This window comes from Symphalangus syndactylus, chromosome 17, assembly GCF_028878055.3.
Source record: "Symphalangus syndactylus isolate Jambi chromosome 17, NHGRI_mSymSyn1-v2.1_pri, whole genome shotgun sequence".
In the NCBI taxonomy this organism is placed as follows: domain Eukaryota; kingdom Metazoa; phylum Chordata; class Mammalia; order Primates; family Hylobatidae; genus Symphalangus; species Symphalangus syndactylus.
The window spans coordinates 33,263,741-33,287,646 of record NC_072439.2 but is presented as its reverse complement, the minus strand read 5'-3'; the positions used below and the strand labels follow the sequence as shown (position 1 = coordinate 33,287,646).

Below are 23,906 nucleotides of genomic sequence, written 5' to 3'. Positions count from 1 at the left end.
ATCATTATCCCAGTTATAACCGTGACCAAAGGGGAAGAGAGACACTTGGGGGATATCTAGGGGATGAGTGCTAGAAACTTTATTTATTTATTTTTTGAGACAGAGTCTCACTCTGTCACCCAGGCTGGAGTGCAGTGGCATGATCTTGGCTCACTGCAAACTCTACCTCTTGGGTTCAAGCGACTCTCGTGCCTCAGCCTCCTGAGTAGCTGGGATTACAGGTGTCTGCCACCATGCCCGTCTAATTTTTATATTTTTAGTAGAGATGGGGTTTTGCCATATTGGCCAGGCTGGTCTCGAACTCCTGGCCTCATGTGATCCACCCACCTTGGCCTCCCAAAGTGCTGGGATTTCAGGCATGAGCCACCACGCCCGGCCAAAACTGTTTATTCTTGAGAAGTTCCATCTTCATTTCTGCCACAGTTGGAACTTCCCGAGGAAGGAAGGAGGCCTGAGGTTTTGCACAATCTGTTTCAGAGCCTGTTTAGACTCAAACCTACACTTCCCTTGGCAGCAGAATACACTTAACCTAAACAGTATTTGGAGTTGAGAAAAACCTGGTGGGGTAAGTGAATATGTACTGTTTGGTAGGGTAGGTAGAGAAGCTGTGCTCTGACCCTGTGATTCCATCTTTTTCTACCTTCTATGATGGTGATGAAGCTAGATACCCCTAGGGAAGAAAGAAGGACTGGGTTTAGCAAAAATTATTCGGTAATTAAAGTTTATTTGAACACAAAATACTTTCTCTGTCTATAAAATTGGCTGTTAGCAGTAGCAGCAGCATGTCCTGGCCAAGGGGAGTAGATCTCTCCAGACTACTAAAGCCATGTATATAGCCATTCCCACTTCCCATATTCTGTGGATATGTCCATGTGCATGGTAGCTAGAGTGCCTCCACCAGTGTATCTCTCTCATGATGGTTTCTTCAGGGAGAGGAAGAGAGACCTGGGTGAAGAGCTGGGATGGTTTTGAGTGGGGCAAGCCATTAGGCTGTACCTTGAAGCCCATTTTCTCTGGATAGCTCTACTGCAGGTGTCCTCTGAGGCCCTTCTCTGTACTCTGTCTGCTGAGGGAATGGGGTATTTTGACTCCCATAGAAAGCACTAGCCTAAGTCACCAAATGACTGCTTGGTCCCCACTGAAGCAGTGTAGCTCTCCATAGTATTTTTGGTGGTTATGGATTACATGTGTGGCCAGCTCATGCTTCTTCTTGAGCATGGGCTCTCCATGACCTGTGCTCATACCATGCTTTCTAAGTTCTCTTTGGACAGGGCCTCAGCTGCTGCCTCAGCCCGAGTCTCAGAGAATGTGTAGGAGTCCTGGTAATCTTGAAGCAGTTTGACCACCTCCAGATGGTTGAACTGCACAGCATCATCCAGGGGAATGTTGCCCCACCTGAGAGGAATAATGATATGATCAGGCAAAGGAGACGTGGAGAGTGTGGTGGTTGTATATATTTGCATGGTGGCTGGAGGATAGGTGGAGAAGCTGTGCCCACCCTCCTCCACTTTTAGCCTATTCCTCACCTGTCCTTGACAAAAGGATTCACTTTGCAGGCCTCGATCAGGAATTTAACAACTTCGATGTGTCCTAGGAATATGGGCAGAAGGAAAATGAGAAGGCGCAGGTCTTGAACCCTTTGGTGCAGACACTTAGCCACTGAAGTCTTTACCAAGAGGGGAGGGGAAAAGGCCTCTTCCCATTTTGTACCCTGCAGCACCCAGTAATAGTCTAGCTGCAAACCAAAGGGTGTCTAGACAAAACTAGTTGCTGCCCCTATAAACTTGAGGGCACATATAATGAAGGTACTTTTGGTGAAAAAGAAAGGGTCTTATGATTACCCTCCCCTCCTTAACCCTTCAGTACCTTCAGCTGCAGCAACATGCAGAGCTGTGCGCGAGTCATAGTCTTTCTGTTCCATATCCATGGCTGACAAGGCAAACCTGAGGGTAGTGGGAAAGCAGCTAGAGTTGCCTAGATCAGACTGGAATCACAGGTGTTCTTTTGTGAACTGGTGGCAGACTGGATGAGTTTCAGAGAAAGTGAAACAAGCCTATACCCAGATTTGTAGGCTCTGAATAATGTTTTTTCCATATCCAGATGAGACTGTTATACCCTTATTAGAGAGATGGGAATGTGATCCTACCAGAAATATCACTCACTGTCTACCTGTGGTAAGTGCCCATTTGAGGCAGGGTAACTACTTCCTAGGACACTGCTCTTAACACTCAATAACAATGGCTAACATTAATTATCATAGAGCAGGCAGTTTACTTTTTTTAAAAAATCTCCTTTTTAAAAAAAATTTCATTTAAATGCAATCTATATCCATTCTAATTCCAAAGCTGAAGCACTTAACTATTTTGTTATGCTGCCTCCTAGTAAAATCTCTGACCAGGAGTATTTTATTGTGTATATTTGGTCACAGTAGCATTACCTTCGAAGAGCTGAGACATCGCCACTATAGGCAGCAAATAACAGGTTGACCACAGTCTTGTTCTGGAACACAAATCATACCCACATGACATTAATTGAACTCACTATGCCAGCTGTGCCCTGTGACCCTCCTCCATGGATGCTTAGTCCAAGGGTATTGCTGAACTGTTAGAGAATGTGCTACTCTGAAATGTTATTATTATTATTATTTTTTGAGATGGAGTCTCGCTCTGTCGTTCAGGCTGAAGTGTAGTGGCGCATGATCTTGGCTCACTGCAACCTCCGCCTCCCGGTTTCAAGCGATTCTCCTGCCTCAGCCTCCCAAGTAGCTAGGACCACAGGCGCGTGCCACCACGTCTGGCTAATTTTTGGTATTTTCACCGTGTTAGCCAGGATGGTCTTGATCTCTTGACCTCGTGATCTGCCCGCCTTGGCCTCTCAAAGTGCTGGGATTACAGGCGTGAGCCACCGCACCTGGCCTTTGAAATAGTCTTACAAGCCATCTGGAGTTTTCCTTACCCGAACTTCTGCCCCTTCACGCCGTGGGTCTAACTTCCGAGCACAGTGCCTCAGGTTGTCATAGTTGTGGAAATTGAAGAGAGACACCAGCTTCTAGAATTGTAAGCCAAATATATTGTTTATTTACTCCTTACACTTAGTAGGAGCTCAAAATTGCTTTATTATAGTAAAAGTGGTATCATTAAACAAATTTATTGCTTCAAAAATATTAAGTACTATATGCAAAGCATCTCACCTGGCAGAAGCTTGTCCCCCTATGGCTGTTCCCCAGCTTGTCCAATGGGGGTGATAGGCACATCATTCCCATGACATTGGGTACCACCAGGAGGATGGCTCCTGATACAGCTGACTTGGCTGGCAGGCCCACCTGGGAAACAGAACTGAAGCTGAGGATGACGTAGGTGTACCCCAAATCAGAAAATAAACAAGTTAGGCTGTACTCTTAAGTTTACAAATGACGGCCGGGCGCGGTGGCTCACGCTTGTAATCCCAGCACTTTGGGAGGCCGAGGCGGACGGATCACGAGGTCAGGAGATCGAGACCACGGTGAAACCCCGTCTCTACTAAAAATACAAAAAAATTAGCCGGGCGTGGTGGCGGGCGCCTGTAGTCCCAGCTACTCGGAGAGGCTGAGGCAGGAGAATGGCGTGAACCCGGGAGGCGGAGCTTGCAGTGAGCCGAGATTGCGCCACTGCACTCCAGCCTGGGTGACAGAGTGAGACTCCGTCTCAAAAAAAAAAAAAAAAAAAAAAAAAAAAAGCTTACAAATGACTGCATGGCCACCATCCACCTCAACCTTTTGGCTTGTTAATTAGCTTCTTTTATTACTCCTGTCCTTTCCTTCTCTTAAATTCACTGATTCAGCTAGAAAATATTTTTTGAAATACTTACAGCATTCTGTGCTGGATGCTGTGCTAGAACTAGGAACTTACATTCTGGTGTTAGGAGATAGGTAATAAACAGGTAAATAAATAGACACATAATTTTTAAAGTAATTGTGATAAACAGTGAGAAGCAGGGTGCTGTAAATAGAGGTAGAGGGGGGCCACGTGAGATAGGGTGGTCAGAAAAGTCTTTCTTTGGAAATGACATCTAAGCTGAGACCCCAAGGAGAAGAGCCAGCAATGTGAAGCACAATTCAGGAGCTGCAGCACCTCTGGTTGTTGTTGGTTTTTTTTTCTTTTTTTTTTCTTTTTTTTTGAGATGGAGTTTTGCTCTTGTTGCCCAGGCTAGAGTGCAATGGCACAATCTCAGTTCACTGCAACCTCCGCCTCCCAGGTTCAAGCACTTCTCCTGCCTCAGCCTCCCAAGTAGCTGGGATTACAGGTGTGCACCACCACTCCCGGCTAATTTTTTGTATTTAGTAGAGATGGGGTTTCACCATGTAGGTCGGGCTGGTCTCGAACTCCTGACCTCAGGTGATCCACCTGCCTCAGCCTCCCAAAGACATCTCTTTATATATTCGAGGAACTTGGTGTTTTTGAGAAACTCGCCTAAGGAGTCTCAACCTAATTGCCTTCCTGGAAGTTAGTGAATGAGAGGCAGGAACAAGCTTCCACCTCTATCTTGAGAGAGTCAGTGTTCTCTCTTCTTAGCACTGGGCTCATGACAGATGGATAGCAGAGCCAGAAACTCACGTGGAAGGCAAACTGGCCAGAGAAGTCATACATGCCGCAGGAATGCATGAGGCTAAGGGTGTTGCGCACTGCTTCAGCACTCAGCACACTCTCGCCTGTGATGGGGCAGATCCCACCATTGGCGAGGGTGGCTGCCATGACACTGCCTGATTCACAAGTGACCTCCACAGAGCACAGCTATGAAAACAAAGAATAGGTGAAGATGTGATGTGAACCTGCACATGGTACCGTTGGGTGTAGGGCAAGGGCAAGGACAGTCTGTCCTGTTCCCTCGGCCCTGAGCAGTGTTTTCTTACCTGGAAGTAGAGATCAAGGGCAGCCATCATGTCCACCCCCTTAGGAAAGCACTGCAAGGAAGAGAGGGGAGAGCATTTCTCTTCAGGACATCAGCCCTTTCACACTGTCAGGGTCTCAGCTGAAGCCCCCAACCCCTACTGCCCTTCCACCAGCAGCGAATTCCCAGGGACTTTCTCTTCCGGCCTCTTCTGGTTACCTTCTTTTCCTTGAGATAATAGCCGATGGCATAATTCCGATCCCCTGTTTCCTTCTCTGACTGGAATCTGAAGCAAACACCCAATTTAGTACTTGAAGTTGGAGGAGTGGGTGTTGGGAGAAGGGGAAAAATTACCTTCCCTGGAGAGACAGAACTACATCACACCACAAACTAAATGAACCCCTTTATAACTTCTCACAGTAATATTAGGGGAAATTTCTGAACCTGAGCAAACACTCAGCATAGCTTTGTTATAAAGTAAACCCAAACCAGACACCCCAAACTGTCTAGTCATCTGGGAAAACCGGTGAAGTTTTTGGCTTTGAAAGTCTTGGCAAGAAAGGGCTTAGGCACAAACCATCACACTGCCTCTCTCATTACGTACTAATTAGAAATGGAACAAATTATTTTACAAGATAAACAAATGTTAATGAAGGGACTCAGGGGAAGCTGGAGGGCCAAATTTCCCCTGGGATTTCTTCCTCCTAAGATTCTCTCTCCCTCATTCCTCTTGTCCCCATCCTAAGTACACACACATACACCACAATGCTTTCAGTCAGTCCTCTGAGTAGGGACTTACGTGGCATTGCTGAAACCCATGTATTCATTCCCAGCCATTTTGTTGAGATACTGCAACACCTGGAAGAGAAAAAGGGACATTGAGGCTCCACTTGACTAAGAAGCTCTATTAATACCTCACAGGCTGACTAGCCCTTCTGAACTCAGGTCTTGTTAAGAGGCTTTCCTCTCTGAGGCCAGCAGATTTCCACACTTCTGGAAATAAGGCTTCTAGTATGGGCTGGTGCACCTGGTAGTGGGGTTAGAGAGCCACTGGGGCAGCTGGAGAGGACAGCATGCCATGGAGAAATGCAGCCAGGGGCCAAGTAGCAAGGGAACTTACAAAATCAAACTTCTCTGCTTTGTTACAGTCCATCTGCAGAGAAAGAGAGAGATGTCAGTATTCTAAGCCTAGGAGGATGACAGAGGGAAGGGTCAGAAGGATCTAGTGGAGTTCTAGTGTTAGTCTGGTTCTGCTGCTGCAAATGTGTTCAGTTTTATAATGGCCCTTTTTTTATCCTTCTGAAAACACCGCACTTCCATTGGCTCCTCTCTTTCTCTTTTTTTTTTTGAGACAGAGTCTTGCTTTCTCACCCTTGTCACCCAGGCTGGAGTGCAGTGGCACGATCATGGCTCACTGCAGCTTTGACCTCCCAGGCTCAAGTGATCCTCCCGCCTCAGCCTCTGAGTAGCTGGGATTACAGGCATGAGCTACCTTGCTGGGCCATCCCACTTCCATTCTCAATCCAAACCCTCATCCCTGACTCCCACATTCATTTTCCTGACTCGAATCCTGTCTCCTAGCCCTACCCTATCCCTGATCTCCATCCCCATTCCTTACACCCCATGCTAGAGCTTTACTCTATCCCATTGGCCAGCATGATGTTTCATGCCTGTAATCTCAGCAATTTGGGGGGCTAAGGCAGGAGGATTGCTTGAGACCAGGGGTTTGAGACCAGCCTAGGCAACATAGGAGAGACCCTGTCTCTATTTTTTTTTAATTTTTTTATTTTTATTATTATTTTTTTTTGAGGTGGAGTCTCGCTCTGTCGCCCAGGCTGGAGTGCAGTGGCAGGATCTCAGCTCAACTGCAAGCTCCACCTCCCGGGTTCATACCATTCTCCTGCCTTAGCCTCCCGAGCAGCTGGGACCACAGGCACCCGCCACCAAGCCTGGCTAATTTTTTGTATTTTTAGTAGAGAGGGGTTTCACCGTGCTAGCCAGGATGGTCTCGATCTCCTGACCTCGTGATCTGCCTACCTCGGCCTCCCAAAGTGTTGGGATTACAGGCGTGAGCCACCGCGCCCGGCCTCTATATTTTTTAAAAAAGGTCCTACTTAGATGGGAATGGGATGAGGCAGGTCCCAGATACAGGTTTGTAGGTGGAGCCATCACAGACAGGGGGACTCAGCCTCCTTTCCTCACCCAGACTCATTGCTTACTCATGTGTCAACTACAGAGTCAATACCACAGGGACTCTGACACCTGAGTCCCTGAGGGGAGGATTCCTAACACCACCTTCCCCAGGAGGGGCTGTGATTGGCTCCAGGGTGTTGCTGCCCAGCTGCTCCCAGGTTCTTGCTCAAGCCCTGGGAGACCTACAGCTGATGGGCTAGTCTGACACCCTGTTCAAGGCCAACTCACAGTTCCAGGTGACGTGAATAACTGCCCTGGCCTGGCCATTCACCCTTCCCTGCAGGTGTCCCACACCCAGAAGTGGCCAATCAGTGCCCAATAGTGCTGTCCTCCCCTTGTCTCTGGCATTTGGCCCTTGGTCCTAGGCAGGGGTCAGGACCTGCTCACTTCTCTAAGGGTCAGGAAGCTCTAGGCTCTAGACTCATGGGTGGGGGCAGGGAACAGTACTGAGTGGGGGTGAGGGAGGCGGTGCAGTCTCTTTTACTGACATCGTCAGCATAACATGTGGGTCCCTGCTGTGCCTCATGTGCCTTCTGGGGACCCTCAAAGGAATCAGAGCCCCATCAGTCTCCCCAGAGAGCTGAACAAATATGAAGGATACAGGAACACAGGAGCTTAGAGGATAATACCTATCAGAAGGTTAAGGTGGCACTGACCTTGATCAGGGAGCTGACAACAATGGCACCAGCATTGACCATGGGGTTATGGGGGATTCCTGGGGAAATACAAACCACCAAGAGTCTTAGCCACTGAACAAAGCCTCCCTGACAGCCCGCTCTCTTTGTGGGTTGGACAAGAAAGACTGCTAGGGAGAAAGGCATGACAGGGCTAATCAGGAAGGGCAGAGAAACACAAAAGGCTGGGAGATGGGGTGGGGATAAGGAGAAGGGGACGGCTATAAGTATGGTCTGAGCCTTGGTAGTGCTCACCTTCCTCATTGAGGGAGAGCTTGTTGTAGCGCAGGCCACTTGGCTCTTTGCCCACAAACTTGTGCACGTAGTCAGTGCCTAGGGTGCTTATGGAGATGGCATAGGTGAGGGGCTTCACACAGGACTGCAGGCAGAAGGGGATCTTTGTGTGGCCCACAGAGTGTCTGGAGGCAGACAGATGCCATGAAAGGGGTTGGCCTGTGTTCAGCACCTGTGCCCTGCCTCCCCTTCCTCTTGCCCAGCATCTCACCGCTGACCATCCACAGTGCACAGGGAGACACCCCACAGGTCTGGGTTTGACTTGGCCAGCTGAGGGATGTAGGCTGCCACCTGGACATGAGTGGGTAGAGAAAAGGGAGATGGATGTGGAGAAGAGGAACAGAGTTGAGGTTGAGGGTCAAGAGAATCTTTTAGATAAAAGCTAAAGTTCTGTCTTCTGTAGGGCAGAGGGGTTCCCTCCTGCATGCTGCTCCCAGAAATGCCCGAGCCTTAAATCCTAGAAGGCCATATCTTTCTGTATCCCCAATCCTGTAGAGATAGCAGTAAAGCCCATGGAAGTTAAAAAAGGAGAATTCTGAGGTCACCTTCCCCTTTTGGTTCTTAGGCTCAATTACCCTATAAATCCCTTTGAAGGCTCTACTGAATCTTAATTCCCTCACCTGCTCTAGGAATCGTGTATAGAAACACATGAAGCCATGTCACCATTTACAGAAGTTCTGCTTCTCATCTCTCATTCATAGGATTCCCAGCCCCAGGAAATCTCTGAGAAGCAAGGTATATCTAGGTGTGGTGGCTCATGCCTGTAATCCCAGCACTTTGGGAGGCCGAGGTGGGTGGATCACTTGAGGTCAGGGGTTCGAGACCAGCCTGGCCAATATGGCAAAACCCCATCTCTACTAAAAATACAAAAATTAGTCGGGTATGGTGGCGTATGCCAGCTACTCGGGAGGCTGAGACAGGAGAATCGCTTGAACCCGGGAGGTGGAGGTTGCAGTGAGCTGAGATTGCACCATTGCACTCCAGCCCGGGTGACAGCACAAAACTCTGTCTCAGAAAAAAAAAAAAAAAAAAAAAAATCTGGCCCAGGTCCCTGACCCCTCCCTTAGTCCCGACTCTCACTTTGCCTCCAGTGAGCTCTTTGGCATCCTCAAAGATGCGATCCACATGGCCCGTGAACTCCTCAAAATCAGGAATGACAAACTTCTTTCGGAATGCCTGGGTCAGGAGCACAATGTTGCTGCTCACACACCTGGATCCCAGACACGATTGGATTAGGGGGCTAGAGAGATACAGCTGGGACTCACTCTGGAGCCACGGAAGTTGGGAATAAAGAAGGTTGAGTGGTCTTCAGGTTTGGGATCAACAGCTCTGTTACCTTTGGCACAGCAGTTTACCTTTCTAGGTCTTAGTTTCCTTACCTCTAAAATGAGGGGTTTTAATGATGTGGAAAGACACTATGTCTTGGGATATGAGAAAAAAAATAAATACCAGAATAATATGTATGTATGTTACCTTGATATTTAAAAAGCCTAAATCATAAAAGTATATTTATATATATATTCATGTATGTATGTCAGTACATAGGACATTATCTAGAAGATACCCACTAATCTGTTAATATTTACTTCTGGGAAAAGAGGACAGGGATTGAATAGGGAGGGAAAGGAGAACATGTATTTCTATATTGTTTGAACTCTTATGAGGAGTATTCATGTATAACTTATGTAATAAGTAATAAAATGAGGACTTGAACTATACAATTCCCAAATTCCTCCCTGCTCTGAGAGTCTATGTCCACACGACAGTTTTCAGAGAGCAGTGCCCTTGTTTCTGGGGCCCTCACTTTCGGAAGAGATCTCGGTCCAAGAGGCCACCACTACTGGACTCTTGGACCACGCGGTGCATCTCGCTCATGCAGTCTCGGAGCCGAGGATCTGATGTCTGCAGTCCAGTGGCCTTTAGTGCCTTTAGAGGAAAGAAGAGGCCAGAAAGGTCAGCTACAAGGACAGCGATATACTCCTCATAGTCTTTCCCACTGGATACTCAATTAGCTGAACCCCAGCCACTACAATAGGTGGAACAAATGGGTTTGGAGAATAAGAAAGGAGGGGATGGAGTAGCTCTGAAGGCTAACAAGGGTTTCCTGTCCTTTTTCCAGAGAGTTTAATCTTCTGACCCTGGGGCAGGGATTGGCTTGTCTTGTCAGCCTAGACATCTGGATTCTCATCCATCTGTATGCTTCACCCTCATGTAGCAACCCATTAGCTGCCCTGCACTTGTCATACGCTCCTTTCCCCACTTTTCAGAGATCTTAAGGAATTAGGGTCCTGAACAGGTAGAGAGCAACTTACAGTGGTGAACTTGTGGATAGGGATTCGTTCCTGTCCTTCAGCAATAGTGTAAAAGAGCAAATCACCCAGGCGGGACAGCATGCCACTTTCTGATGAATCACTGTTTGGGGGCAGAGAATGGGGAGGAAAGTGGGGCCTGAGAACTGCTACCTGCTCCTCCTTCTGCAACATGGGCTTATAAGTAGGTGAGTGTCCTCATTCTATGCCTCCTCCTTAAGACATCTGATCTAGCCCTATAAATCTAACTTTCATGTCTGTCCTAAGAAGTTGTAGATCTTTTCTGTAGCTTTTACTCCTGACCTTCAGATCTTTATTTTTAGCTCCCTTCTCACACTTCCACCTATAGGTGCCCCACAAGCACTGAAAAATATGTCCAATCCTGAGTCATCTCACTTCCTTCCCTCTTCTTCTCCTCTTGTTTCCCACCTGGGTTGACAGCATTACCACCCACCTGGGTGCCAAGCTGGAAATGTGGCATCATTTTGATAGTTGCCACACCTTAAGTCCCTGCTTAGTTGGTCACCAACATTGGATGAATCTGCCTCATAATGTCTCAAATCCACCCTCTCTTCTCCTTTTCCCTGTGCCAGCATGGTGTAGTAGACCAGAGTTTGCCCCTTAATAGCTGTGTGATCTTGAGCAGGTCGCTTAATATTGCTGAACTTGCTTCCTATCTGTAATATAAGGATAGTAATGTCTACTTCACCTGGGTGATGTGAGGCTTAAGATAATATTCCGTGAAAAACTGCCTGACACAAAGTAAATGTTCAATAAATCATGTTTATCATCAGCTCCTTATTCCCTATTACCTAATTACCACTACACTCTTTTGACTTTCAATCTATCTTTTTTTTTTTGAGACAGAGTTTTGCTCTTGTTGCCTCAATCCATCTTCTAAAATGTGCCAGTGATCTTTTTCTTTTTTCTTTTTTTTTTTTTTTGAGATGGAGTCTGGCTCTGTCGCCCAGGCTGGAGCGCAATGGTGCAATCTCGGCTCACTGCAACCTCCACCTCCTGGGTTCAAGCGATTCTCCTGCCTCAGCCTCCTGAGTAGCTGGGATTGCAGGTGTGCGCCACCACACCCTGCTAATTTTTTTGTATTTTTAGTAGAGACGGAGTTTCACCATTTCGGTCAGGCTGGTCTCGAACACCCTACCTTGTGATCTGCCTGCCTCGGCCTCCCAAAGTGCTGGGATTACAGGCATGAGCCACTATGCCCAGTCAAAATGTGCCAGTGATCTTTCTAAACTCAAATGTAATTTCTCTACTCAAAAACGTTTGGTAGCTCCCCAGTGCCTACAGAATAAGCTCTTGACATAAGAAGTAGGCCGGGCATGGTGGCTCACACCTGTAATCCCAGCACTTTGGGAGGCTGAGGCAGGCGGATCACCTGAGGTTAGGAGTTCAAGACCAGCCTGGCCAACATGGTGAAACCCGTCTCTTAAAAAATACAAAATTAACCGGGCATAGTGGCACGTGCCTGTAATCCCAGCTACTCCAGAAACTGAGGCAAGAGAATTGCTTGAACCCGGGAGGCAGAGGTTGCAGTGAGCCAAGATCACGCCATTACACTCCAGCCTGGGCAAAAAGAGCAAAACTCCATCTCAAAACAAACAAACAAAAACTTGGTAGGACATCAAAAGCTCTTTAAAACCTGCCAATTGGCTGGGCGTGGTGGTTCATGCCTGTAATCCCAGCACTCTGGGAGGCCAAGGCGGGCAGATCACCTGAGGTCAGGAGTTCGAGACCAGACTGGCCAACATGGTAAAACCCCATCTTTACTAAAAATACAAAAATTAGCCAGGCATGGTGGTGGGCTCCTGTAATCTCAGCTACTTAGGAAGCTGAGGCAGGAGAATCGCCTGAGCCTAGGAGGTAGAGGTTATAGTTGGTCAAGATTGTGCCACTGCACCCCAGCCTGGGTGATAGAGTGAGACTTTGTTTCAAAAGAAAATAAAAAGAAAATAAATAAAACCTGCCCACTTAACTTTCCTATTCCCCATCATGCCCACACTCCAGATATAACAGGCAATATAGATGGTTCGCCAAAATGGGCCAGGAACTGTGAGGCTTCCTGGCCTTTGCTTATGCTGTAACTTCTGCATAGAATGACCTTTGCTTAGTATGGTCCTGCTCATTCTTCAAGGTCCAAATCAAATGTCACCAACTCTGTAAAGGCTTCCCCAAACCTTTAGATATTGCTTATGCTGCCGGTTTGACACAACACACCATCTTACTGACAGAAGAATCTCCCTTGCTCCACTGTTAGGTCTTTGGGTTTTATACATCTTTGTCTTCCTAGCACTCAGCAAAGTCCCTAGCAACACAGTGGGTCTTCAATAAGAATTACTAAATTGTTCTGCTAGCAAGGTCCCTGTGTCCCAAAGTATCTCTCTGGCTTATAACACCTAAAATTCCAGGTACTGAAGACTTCTTCGTTTTCAAGATTTCCATTAATATGTTAAAATATTTAGAAGAGTTATTTTTTTAAGTAGAAAAGGGGTCTCACTATGTTGCCTAGGCTGATCTCAAGCTCCTGGACTCAAGTGATCCTCCCACCTCAGCCTTCCAGAGTGCTGGGATTATAGGCGTGAGCCACCGCACCCAGCCAAGCGGAGTTATTTTATAGATTATTCCCAAATATGACAGCTAGTTGCGATTAAGACCCTTCAAAGATCTTTGACCCAATAATTTGACTTCCAGTGATTTATCCTACAGGTATACTTACACACTGCAAAAATAACATATTTACAATTATTCATCACTTTGTTATTTTTTCTTTTTTCTTTTTCTTTCTTTTTTTTTTTTTTTGAGATGGAGTCTTGCTGTGTCACCCAGGCTGGAGTGCAGTGGCGTGATCTCGGCTCACTGCAGCCTCTGCCTCCTGGGTTCAAGTGATTCTCCTGCCTCAGCCTCCCAAGTAGCTGGGATTACAGGCACGTGCCACCACGCCCAGCTAATTTTTGTATTTTTAGTAGAGACGGGGTTTCACCATGTTGGCCAGGCTGGTCTCGAACTCCTGACCTCATGATCTGCCCGCCTCCCCCTCCCAAAGTGCTGGGATTACAGGAGTGAGCCACCGCGCCCAGCCTTCATCACATTGTTAGTAATAGTAAGATTAGAAACAACTTGATGTGCAACAATAGGGAACTGATTAATTATGGTATATTCATATAATGCAATATTATGCAGTGTAAAAAAAAAGAAATTGGGGTGTGCTCTAAGAATTGATATGGAATTATCTCTAAGATATAATATTAACTAAAAGGAGTGTGTTGTAGAACAGTATAATATTAACTAAAAGAAGCGTGTGGTAGTATTTATGTTTGTTTGTTTCTTTTTAGAGATGGGGTTTAGCTGTATTGCTCAAGCTGGCCTTGAACTCCTGGGCTCAAGTGATCCTTCTGCCTCAGCCTCCCTAGAGTAGCTGGGACTATAGGTGTATGCCACCATGCCCAGCTTTATTTATTTTTATTTTTTAATTTATTTTTTATTTCAATAGGTTTTTGGGGAACAGGTGGTGTTTGGTTACATGAGTAAGTTCTTTAGTGCTAGCTTTTTCATTTGTTTTTTCTTTTTTTTCTTATATCAGTTTTCTCAGGTTGAAGCACAGGTTTAACAGGGAAAAATATATATGTGTTTGCTTATTCAGGCACAGAATATTTCTCGAAGACCATTTAGGTAGAAATAGGTAAGACTGGCCGGGCACGGTGGCTCATGCCTGTAATCCCAGCACTTTGGGAGCCTAAGGTGGGCGGATCATGAGGTAAGGAGTTCGAGACCAGCCTGACCAACATGGTGAAACCCCATCTCTACTAAAAGTACAAGAATTAGCTGGGTGTGGTGGCGCGCGCCTATAATCCTAGCTATTCAGGAGGCTGAGGTAGGAGAATCACTTGAACCCAGGAGGCGGAGGTTGCAGTGAGCCAAGATTACGCCACTGCACTCCAGCCTGGGCAACAGAGCGAGACTCCATCTCAAAAAAATAAATAAATAAATAGGTAAGATTGATTCATCTCCTTCTACAGAGATGACATAGGTGCTGGGAAAAAGGGATGGGAGGATACTTTTCACTATCTTTTGTATATTTTGAATTTTGAACCATATGGAATATATTATCTATTGAAACAATGGATTAAAAAATAAGACTCAAACAGCTTGGCATAGACTAGGCATGTGTGTGTTTGGGGTCAGGAGGAATACCAGAAGAGGGAATACCAGAAGAGTTTTCCTGCTTCTGGGGAAATCCGGTTGTCACAATGAAGCTAGTGCCTATCGCGGAGAGAGGAGGAGAAAAGCTATCTGAGGGATAACTCAAGAAGGAAAGTACATAGGAACACTTTGAAGGCAGGACTCTGCCTGGAAGCTAACAGAAGACAGGAAATAATGCTATACCACTGAATGTATCACAGGCCTAAAAAAACTGCATATCCCTCAGATATGGATGTATCACCAATGTAATGTTGAAGGAAAACAAGCAAGGTACAAGAGCAATGTGTATAGTATACCAAAAAAGCAAGGTATAGGAACAATGTTTATAGGATATCATTTGTATAAAAAAAAGGTAAAGTAGTATCAGCATGTATTTTATGCATAAAATATCTCTAGAAGACTATACATGATATCAATGACATCAGATTATCTCTGGGGGGCAAAATTTCCTTGGAATTTATGAAAGTGAACAAGTGTACAAGACTATATAGTAACCAAATTGAAGACTGGTTATATAAACTATGATACCTCAAACAATGGAATCTTAAAATGACAAAATGACAATGTCATACACATTCAATGATATTAAAAGCTGTTCATAAATGAAAAAGATAAGTTCAAGAATATGACTTATCCCATTTTTGTTAAATTACATATACATATATAGGATATATATGAATATATCACAGTATTAATTGGTTATCTCTAATACTGGGATCTTTCTTTTTAAAATTTTTAAGTAATAAACTTATTTATGTATTTTTGAGACAGGGTCTTACTCTGTTGCCTAGGCTGGAGTGTGATGGTGCAATCATGGATCACTACAGCCTCGACCTATAGGGCTCAAGTGATCCTTCCACCTCAGTCTCCCAAGTAGCTAGGACTACAGGCACGCGCCATCATGCCTGGTTAATTTCTGTATTTTTTTTTGGTAGAGACAGGGTTTTGCCATGCTGCCCAAGCTGGTTTCGAACTCCTGAGCTCAAGTGATCCCCCTGCCTTGGCCACCCACAGTGCTGGGATTACAGGTGTGAGCCACTGCGCCTGGCTCTAAATTTATATTTTTTTAAATTGAAACATAATTGTACACATGTTTATGGGATGCATAACGATGTTTCAATACACAGAATTATAGTGATCAGATAAGGGTAATTAGTATATCCATCATCTCAAACATTTATCATTTCTTTGTGTCGGGATATTTTCCTCTTGATACTCTTGTTTTTCTTTTAAAGTCATAAATATGGCCCAGCACGGTGGCTCACGCCTATAATCCCAGCATTTTGGGAGGCTGAGGCAGGTGGATTATCTGAGGTCAGGAGTTTGAGACCAGCCTGGCCAACATGGTGAAACCCCATCTCTATTAAAAATACAAAAATTAGCCAGTTGTGGTGGTAGATGCCTGTAATCCCAGCTGCTCAAGAAGCTGAGGCAGAGGTTGCAGTGAGCCGAGATGGTGCCACTGCACTCCAGCCTGGGCGACAAAGAGACTCTGTCTCAAAAAAAAAAAAAAAAAAGTCATAAATACAGCTAAATAGCTAAATATTAAACAAACAATAACTTGAATAACAGCGCATTTCCTCTTTGCTGCTCTCTTTCCTCCCCCAAACACAGGAACCCCACCCCATCATGGTGTCACACTGCCAGAGCACATCACTCTCCAGTGCTCTCAATCCTTTCTGCCTGGGGAGCACCAGTCCAAGGATATGATAGGGGGTTCCCTGGGCAGAAGAAACAAGGTCCCCTAAAAACACTTCCATCACCAGACTCCACTGGAAAAGGAGGTGTGTGTGTGGGGAACCAGGGATACCTCTAGTTCCCTACTCTGCAGAAGGCGGACAGATGAGGGAAGTTCAGCCTTTGCTGTATACCACCATTATTTCTCCCATGGTGAATACCTGGGGGGAAGTTGGGGTGGAGACTAGAACAGGAGTGAGAGGGCTTATCCTTTAAATGTTCTGTGTCTCTTTGAGAAGAAACTGATGGGAAAGTACTGTGTAATATGGATAAGAGACACCATGATTATGAAAAAAAGAAAAGGGCCGGGCGTGGTGGCTCATGCCTGTAATCGCAGCACTTTGGGAGGCTGAGGCAGGTGAATCACCTGAAGTCAGGAGTTCAAGACCAGCGGGGCCAACATGGTGAAACCCTGTCTCTACTAAAACCACAAAAAGTAGCGGGTTGTGGTGGCGTGCACCTGTAATCCCAGCTACTCGAGGTAATCCCAGCTATTCGAGAGGCTGAGGCAGGAGAATTACTTGAACCCAGGAGGTGCAGATTGCAGTGAGTCGAGATGGTGCCGCTGCACTCCAGCCTATGTGACAGAGTGAGACTCCGTCTCAAAAAAGAAAGAAATAAAACTACTGCATAATGTCATTAATAATAAATAATACCTATTGGTGTCCCTTACGACAGAGACTCGAGTAGTGGTGAGGTAGTGTTGTGTCAGTCTGGCTACTTTACTGATGGTGTCCATGTTTCTGAGTGTCATCAGGGAGATGGCAGCGACGAGGGAGATGGCCCATTTCCTGTTCCTGCTACAGTAGAGCAGGGGCTCTTTGGACAGTGTCTACGCTGGCCCTCTGGGGAGGACAAGATTTCCTGCTCAGCACCGTCTGCGTCTCGGAGAAAAAGGCTCAGCCACCAAGTGTGTCCTAGGCGGTGGGGAAGATAAAGGTTTGGCATCCTGGGCGGAAGAAACACCCAAAGGAAGAGAACCTTTTAGATTCTGGAGCCTGGGCCGCACAAATAAAGGCTCGGACTGGCTCTGGTTTGGGAAATCTGCGTCTTAAAGACTTTTCCTCCATTACAAATATTCTCCCCATTCAACAACCAGTTTGGGAATCCGCCCCCCCCCCCCCCCCCCCCATTCTGCTGTTCAGGGAGCACTGCTACGCACACACCCAACACTTATGCACGTACCTGCGCACCAATAATACATGCGCATCACACATTACCTGCCGAGGACACGCAGAAACACAACACACAGACCCCAGTACACCTGGAGCGGAGGCAGGAGGCTGTTCCACACCCACGCATCTCCTAAAATACACACGGGGACTAGGGAAGGTGAGGACTGGCGGCGTGCGCCCGGCCCTGCACTCAGTCACGTGAGCCAAGCAACACTCGGCGCGCATCTGTGATCCGGGTTAAGTGCGCGCCTTGGACAGGCGCCAACCCCAGGACCCGCTTGCCCAACGCACTCCCAGGCAGACGGCAGATTACTGCCCGAGCGCGGCGCACCCAAAGCCCCACATCCAAAGGAAAAGACATCGAGGGCTAGTGAGCGAGGAGAGGGGAGATGAGGGGCGCTGCCTGGGGAGGGCACTCTGGAACTAGCGAGAACCACAGTGGGAGTGGGGGCAAGCCCGTCCCCTGCCCTGTCCCAGGAGCCTTACTGATCCTGGTGCTGCGGCTGGTGGCTGTGTGGCGTCTCTCTGCCCTGCGCCGCGGCCTCACTGAGGTGGTGCCGGACGCCCCCGCCAAGGAGGGGGCTCCGGCTCAGGTGACCCCAGCCTCCTCGCCCGCAGTGACTGCCGGCCCGGCTCAGGGCCTTCTGCAGAGCCTTCATGGAAAGCATGCCCGCAGCAAGCCGCCGGCTCTGCAGGTGCGCCCAGGACCTCTAGCTGTGGCTGGGAAGGAGGGGCGGAGCGAGCGAGACAAGGTGCGGGGGAGTTCTGTGAGGGAGCGCAGGGCCTGGAAGACGGAGAAGAGGGGGCCGGTGGGTGGGACTGGGGCAGGAGAAGGGGCCTGCCCCTTTAAAGCTGGCTTCAGGGTTAGGAGCACCCTCAGGACAGGGGCTAGGTGAGGAGCGTTGGGGATGAAGGAGAACCCGAGTGGAGTTCTAGTGGGTGGAGAGAGGGCGGTGCCTGGGAGCTGGAATGGACAATGCCCAGGTCCAATCACTGAGGAAGCACAAACATTGAGGCGGGGAAAGGGTAAGGTTGCCCAATGAGAGCAAGACGGTGGGACTTTGCGACAGCCTGCGGATGCTTCCGCGTGGGCCCCGCGAGAGAGGGTGTCCGCGGATGCTGAGGGTGGGAAAGGCGAGGACAAGCTGAGGCGAAGCCGGTGGGGGCGGGAGGCCCTCCCCGGGGACACTGTGGGGCTGCGAGCGATGGAATTCTCGTGTAGAGAGGAGGGTGCTGCCTCGAGAGAGGAGGCTAAGAGTGAGCCCAGTTCAGGAGGTCACTTAGAGAGCCTCGACCTCCGAAGGCCAAACCAGCGCCCAGTAACTCGGCGGGTAGCGTGGCGCGCGGCCGACGTGCGGTGGTGCTGAGTGGAGAGTAGGGTGGCTGCTGGGTACCCCGGGCAGAAGCAGCCGACTAGCACTCCAGGGAGGTATTGGGCGGCGGGAAGGTCGCTCTGGCGGTTAGGATGCCTGGGTTCCAGTTTGTGTCCCTCTACCATTTATTTGGTGTAGGACTTGTTTTCAAATCTGGAAAGTTAAGACATTAAAATAAGGTGGCACGCAGAAAAACATTTTATAAACCATGAAGTGTTCCCCACATTTTTCCTATTTTAATTGTTTGCCCTTGTCCTCCTCACGGGCAGAAAAAAGAGGCGATGTACAAAAAGCATTTTGAAATCTAAGAACATTCAGGACTTTTGCCATTTGCAACTAGAACTTTCACCTTGTATCTCGGCAGCGCCTAACCCAGCATCCATATTTAGTAGGGACTTACTATGTAAATGATAGCTATTATTGAGTGCCCATGGTGTGCCAACCACTTAGTTTCTTTCTCCCTCTCACCAGAGACCTACAAAGTAGTTATTAGTCTCAATTTGAAGGTGAGGAAACTAAGACTGGGAAATTAAGACTTCTCGCATAAGGTAACCCAGCTAGTAAGTACCAGAGCCAGAAATTAGACCCGTTTTTTTTTTTTTAACTACAAGTCTCTCCTTCATGCAGCCCTTCTCAAAAATTAAGCACTGAATTGAATTATCCCAGGAGAAATGACCCCATCCCCAAAGGAGATATTTTATGTGGAAGTATTATGATACAGTACTGGGAGTCTTTTCCTTGTGATAGTTCTGGCTGTATCACAAAATACCGATTTTTGTTTGTTCGTTTGTTTTTGAGACGAAGTTTTGCTCTTGTTGCCCTAGCTGGAGTGCAATGGCGCAATCTCGACTCACTGCAACCTCCGCCTCCTGGGCTCATGCGATTCTCCTGCCTCAGCCTCCCTAGTAGCTGGGATTACAGGCGCCTGCTACCTCGCCCAGCTCATTTTTTGTATTTAGTAGAGATGGGGTTTTGCCATGTTGGTCAGGCTGGTCTCAAACTCCTGACCTCAGATGATCCACCCGCCTCAGCCTCCCACAAGTGCTGGGATTACAGGCATGAGCCACCGTGCTTGGCCCATAGTTTTCATTTTTGGATTAAAATGAGTTTCAAGGGTACCTGTGGGAAAACAAATACTGAAACCAGTCAGGTGTGTTCTGTGGAAAGGCAGTTCTCCTTTGCCTTGATTAGGGTTGGAGGGCGTATTTGGCTTAAAACCAGATGGAATGACATTTGTTTTTGCTTGTTTTTGTCTTCTGTAGTCGTTCTGTGTCTGCTGTATCTGTTCTCCTGTCCGTGGAAAGCCCTCTAATTCTGGGAGGGCTTGCTGCTTTATGCTTGGCTTTGCCCAAGAGGCAGAGTTCTGGGTCTTAATACTTAACGTAAACTCAATCCTGCATTAGTTTTTTTCATATGTAACAGACGAATCTTATCCTTGTTTCATAGGAATATTATTTATCTGAAGCGTTTTGATCTGTTCAAGAGAAAAATACCATCTGTTAGGGAATTTCTAAACATTACCCAGAAGTAATTTGCTTCCTTTTTTTCCTATTTCTGCCTCTTTGAATTAGCTTTATACTCTAATGAGTTCCTTACTCTCTTTCTCCCAGCATTCTTCCACTAATAGGAACTGGTTGGGTAGTGAAGAAGATCTATGCATGGAAGCAGAGGTTCTTTGCTCAGAGAACTAGCTCCAGCTGCACTTGGACCTTTGGACTAACTGTCTCCAATACAATATTGTTGTCTTTGCATGAGGATGGAGCATGAACTGGTGAATTGGGAGGCCAATGGTACTGTGTAAAGTGTAAGATGCTGGGGAAGAACAAGTTTGTTGTCCCAGGTGGTTAAAGCTTGGCAGGGTCAGGTCCTCTTTTTGTTTCTAATTTGAAAAATACTCATCATCTAGTTTAATTTGTGCAAAACTATTAGCCAACTATGACAAGGGCAGCTAGAAATTAAGATTTTCATAACTGAAAGTTCTTTGTGTCTCTAACAGTGGGCTTTTAGGTTAGTCCATGGCTGTGCCAGAGTTTTGTGGTATGTGAGAGAGGATTAGACTTAATGATTTTGAATCTTCAATAAAAGCTAAATCCGGGCCGGGCGCGGTGGCTCATGCCTGTAATCCCAGCATTTTGGGAGGCTGAGGCAGGTGGATCACCTGAGGTGAGGAGTTCGAGACCAACCTGACCAACATGGAGAAGCACTGACTCTAATAAAAATACAAAATTAGCTGGGTGTGGTGGCACATGCCTGTAATCCCAGCTGCTCAGGAGGCTGAGGCAGGAGAATTGCTTGAATCTGGGAGGCGGAGGTTGCGGTGAGCTGAGGTCGTGCCATTGCACTCCCGCCTGGGCAACAAGAGTGAAACTCCATCTCAAACAAAAACAAACAAAAAAAACAAAAAAAAAAGAAAGAAAGAAAGAAAGAAAAGCTAAATCCTCTGTGGTAGGAAATTGATGTTTGGAGTTTATTTCTTATGATTTAGAGACTCATTTGTTCTACTCTATTTTGTGTGTGTGTGTGTGTGTGTGTGTGTGTGATGGAGTCTCGCTCTGTCGTCCATGCTGGAGTGCAATGGTGTGATCTCGGCTCACTGCAACATCCACCTCCCGGGTTCAAGCAATTCTCCTGCCTCAGCCTCCTGAGTAGCTGGGATTACAGGCACCCACCAATATGTTCGGCTAATTTTTGTATTTTTAGTAGTGACGGAGTTTCACTACGTTGGCCAGGCTGGTCTCGAACTCCTGACCCCGTGATTTGCCCGCCTCGGCCTCTCAAAGTGCTGGGATTGCAGGTGTGAGCCACCGCACCTGGCCTGTTCTACTCTTTAGACTGTAGCTAGGATGTTAATTGGTCCAAGTAAAAGATTAGTTCACTTTTTTTTTATTAATCTTTGTTAATGACACTATTGTTACAAACTCCTTTCTGCCTTAGTTTCTCCATTTGTAAAAGATAAACTTGTATTTTACTGGGTAAAATGTAAGTACTTGGGGCTCTGACATAATCAGCTTCCATTCACTCAATTAATATTTATTTGTTGGCATTCAGTGTGCCAGGTCCAGTGCTGGAGAATCCAGAAATTTAAAAATTTAATAAACCAGTTTCTATTGGGAGAAATGAGAAAGCTTATGTTTAAAATTCCTAATGAAAAATGCTGTGATGTAGAGACATTCAGAAGAAAGTATAAAGAGGGGACATCTAACTAAGCTGGGGGTGAAGGGCCACTGGGGTAGAAGAGGAATGTTGACTGACAGGAGCTGGTTTTTAAAGCATGAGAGGTGTTTCAGACAGAGGGCTCTATAAGAATAAACATAGCCTGAGAGGAACATTCGAGGGACTCTACCTCTAGTTTGGTTGGAATGAAACGTGGGTATAAGAATGTGGACCAGCCAGTCACGGTGGCTTATGCCTGTAATCTCAGCACTCCGGGAGGCTGAGGTGGGTGGATCACAAGGTCAGGAGTTCGAGACCAGCCTGACCAACATGGTGAAACCCCGTCTCTACTGAAAATACAAAAATTAGCCAGGCGTGGTGGCGTGCACCTGTAATCTCAGCTACTCAGGAGGCTGAGGCAGGAGAATCAGTTGAACCTGGGAGGCAGAGGTTGCAGTGAGCCGAGATCGTGCCACTGCACTCCAGCCTGGGTGACAGAGCGAGACTCCGTCTCAAAAAAAAAAAAAAAAAAAAAAGAATGTGGACCAATGAAACTGAGGATGTAGGTATGGGATGCATGTTTTAACTTGATGCTAGACTTCCATGGAGTAAATGAAATTTAATAAAAGTTTAAGTGTGTCTGTGATCTACTCCAGTGTGTTTTCCTAATTCTTCTTTGGTTTAGCAATAACAAAATGAAAATTTATAGGACTGAAAAAATATAAATATAAGCCTATTAAAAAACATATCATCACACTGGTCCATTTACGATGCCTAACATGCATTTTCTCTATTTTGCCAAATAATATCTTCTATAATCTGGGTTCTCCAATAGCCATTAAAGTAGATTCTAGCAAGTCTTAATCAACAAAATATACTAAAATAATGTAGATTTTGCTAGAATTCCTAAAAAGGATTTAGAAAAGTCTGTAGGTGAAAGCTAATTTGAAGGAATTTGAAAGCCTTTGCCGACACAGCAAAAAGAAAATACCTTTGGGGTTTGATTGATAGCATTTTCTTTTTTCCCTTCTCCAAGTTATTGCTAGAGAAATAGTATTTTAATACTTGTTTTTCTTTGACTTAAAGACTATGAAAGATGTCAGAATCTTGTATTACTCTATAGTGAACAAATTAGACCCTTCTCTAAAAGACTAGGTTAAATTAACTTTTAACCACATTTACCTAAGTGAAACACTCCATAAGCCATATCTTATTAAGATTTTATATAATTTGAAATTTTTTACATCACCTACTTTGACCTGTCAGTTTGCAAAAAAAAACTGTCGTTCTAGTTTTCTGATTTTCAGGAAAGTTTTAGATAACACAATTTTAGATCATCAGGTAATTTATGTAACTACCACTCAGAAAAGAGATATTTGGTACTAAATATATTTACTCCCTTGTTTGCATTTCTTATTCTAATTTAGTTAATTTAATTAGATGAAAATTCACAATAAAAAGTAGGTGAAGGTGTCAAATTAAAGGAATAATACTACATATAAAATTTCTGCGATAGTTACTAACAGTACTGGTATTTGATTTCAGATTTCTCTGAAATATCATCTTAGTTTTGTTTTTGAATTATTATTATTTAACAAGTCCCTTACTGGTGAATATTTGTGTTATTTTTCTTTTTTTTTGAGATAGAGTTTCACTCTTGTTGCCCAGGCTGGAGTGCAATGATGCGAACTTGGCTCACCGCCACGTCCACCTCCTGGGTTCAAGGGACTCTCCTGCCTCAACCTCCTGAGTAGCTGGGATTACAGGCGCCCGCCAATACGCTCAGCTAATTTTTGTTACTTTTAGTAGATATGAGGTTTCTCCATATTGGTCAGGCTGGTCTCGAACTCCCGACCTCAGGTGATCCACCCGCCTCAGTCTTCCAAAGTGCTGGGATTACAGGCATGAGGCCACTGA

General features: G+C 46.1%; 1 protein-coding gene across 5 annotated transcripts; it reads right to left on the bottom strand.

The window, feature by feature from the left end:
- Positions 1–704: 704 nt before the first annotated feature.
- Positions 705–18,536, bottom strand: GLS2 (glutaminase 2). Of its 5 annotated transcripts, none has more exons than XM_063621356.1 (19): positions 17,509–18,535; positions 16,945–17,205; positions 10,340–10,439; positions 9,832–9,953; positions 9,108–9,237; positions 8,239–8,318; positions 7,989–8,152; positions 7,716–7,774; positions 5,987–6,019; positions 5,666–5,724; positions 5,086–5,152; positions 4,889–4,939; positions 4,593–4,769; positions 3,191–3,322; positions 2,956–3,048; positions 2,438–2,499; positions 1,867–1,943; positions 1,527–1,590; positions 705–1,395 (listed from the first exon to the last, which is right to left on the bottom strand). In XM_063621356.1, exons 2-19 carry the CDS (start codon positions 17,040–17,042, stop codon positions 1,239–1,241), a joined length of 1,725 nt encoding a protein of 574 aa, XP_063477426.1. In that variant the 5' UTR covers positions 17,043–17,205; positions 17,509–18,535; the 3' UTR covers positions 705–1,238. The 5 variants fall into 5 exon arrangements, with proteins under 5 accessions (XP_063477426.1, XP_063477425.1, XP_055102794.1 ...); XM_063621355.1 differs by having other exon boundaries at positions 17,950–18,074; XM_055246819.2 differs by lacking the exon at positions 16,945–17,205 and having other exon boundaries at positions 17,950–18,536.
- Positions 18,537–23,906: the final 5,370 nt, after the last annotated feature.

Excerpts from the sequence above, each read along its gene's own strand:
- GLS2 (XM_055246819.2), bottom strand. The coding sequence starts at position 18,131 with ATGCTTTCCATGAAGGCTCTGCAGAAGGCCCTGAGCCGGGCCGGCAGT. Across the intron at positions 9,954-10,339 it reads CTATCCACAAGTTCACCACT|GCACTAAAGGCCACTGGACT; the intron begins GTAAGTTGCTCT and ends TTTCCTCTAAAG. Across the intron at positions 4,770-4,888 it reads CCCTTGATCTCTACTTCCAG|CTGTGCTCTGTGGAGGTCAC; the intron begins GTAAGAAAACAC and ends TTGTTTTCATAG.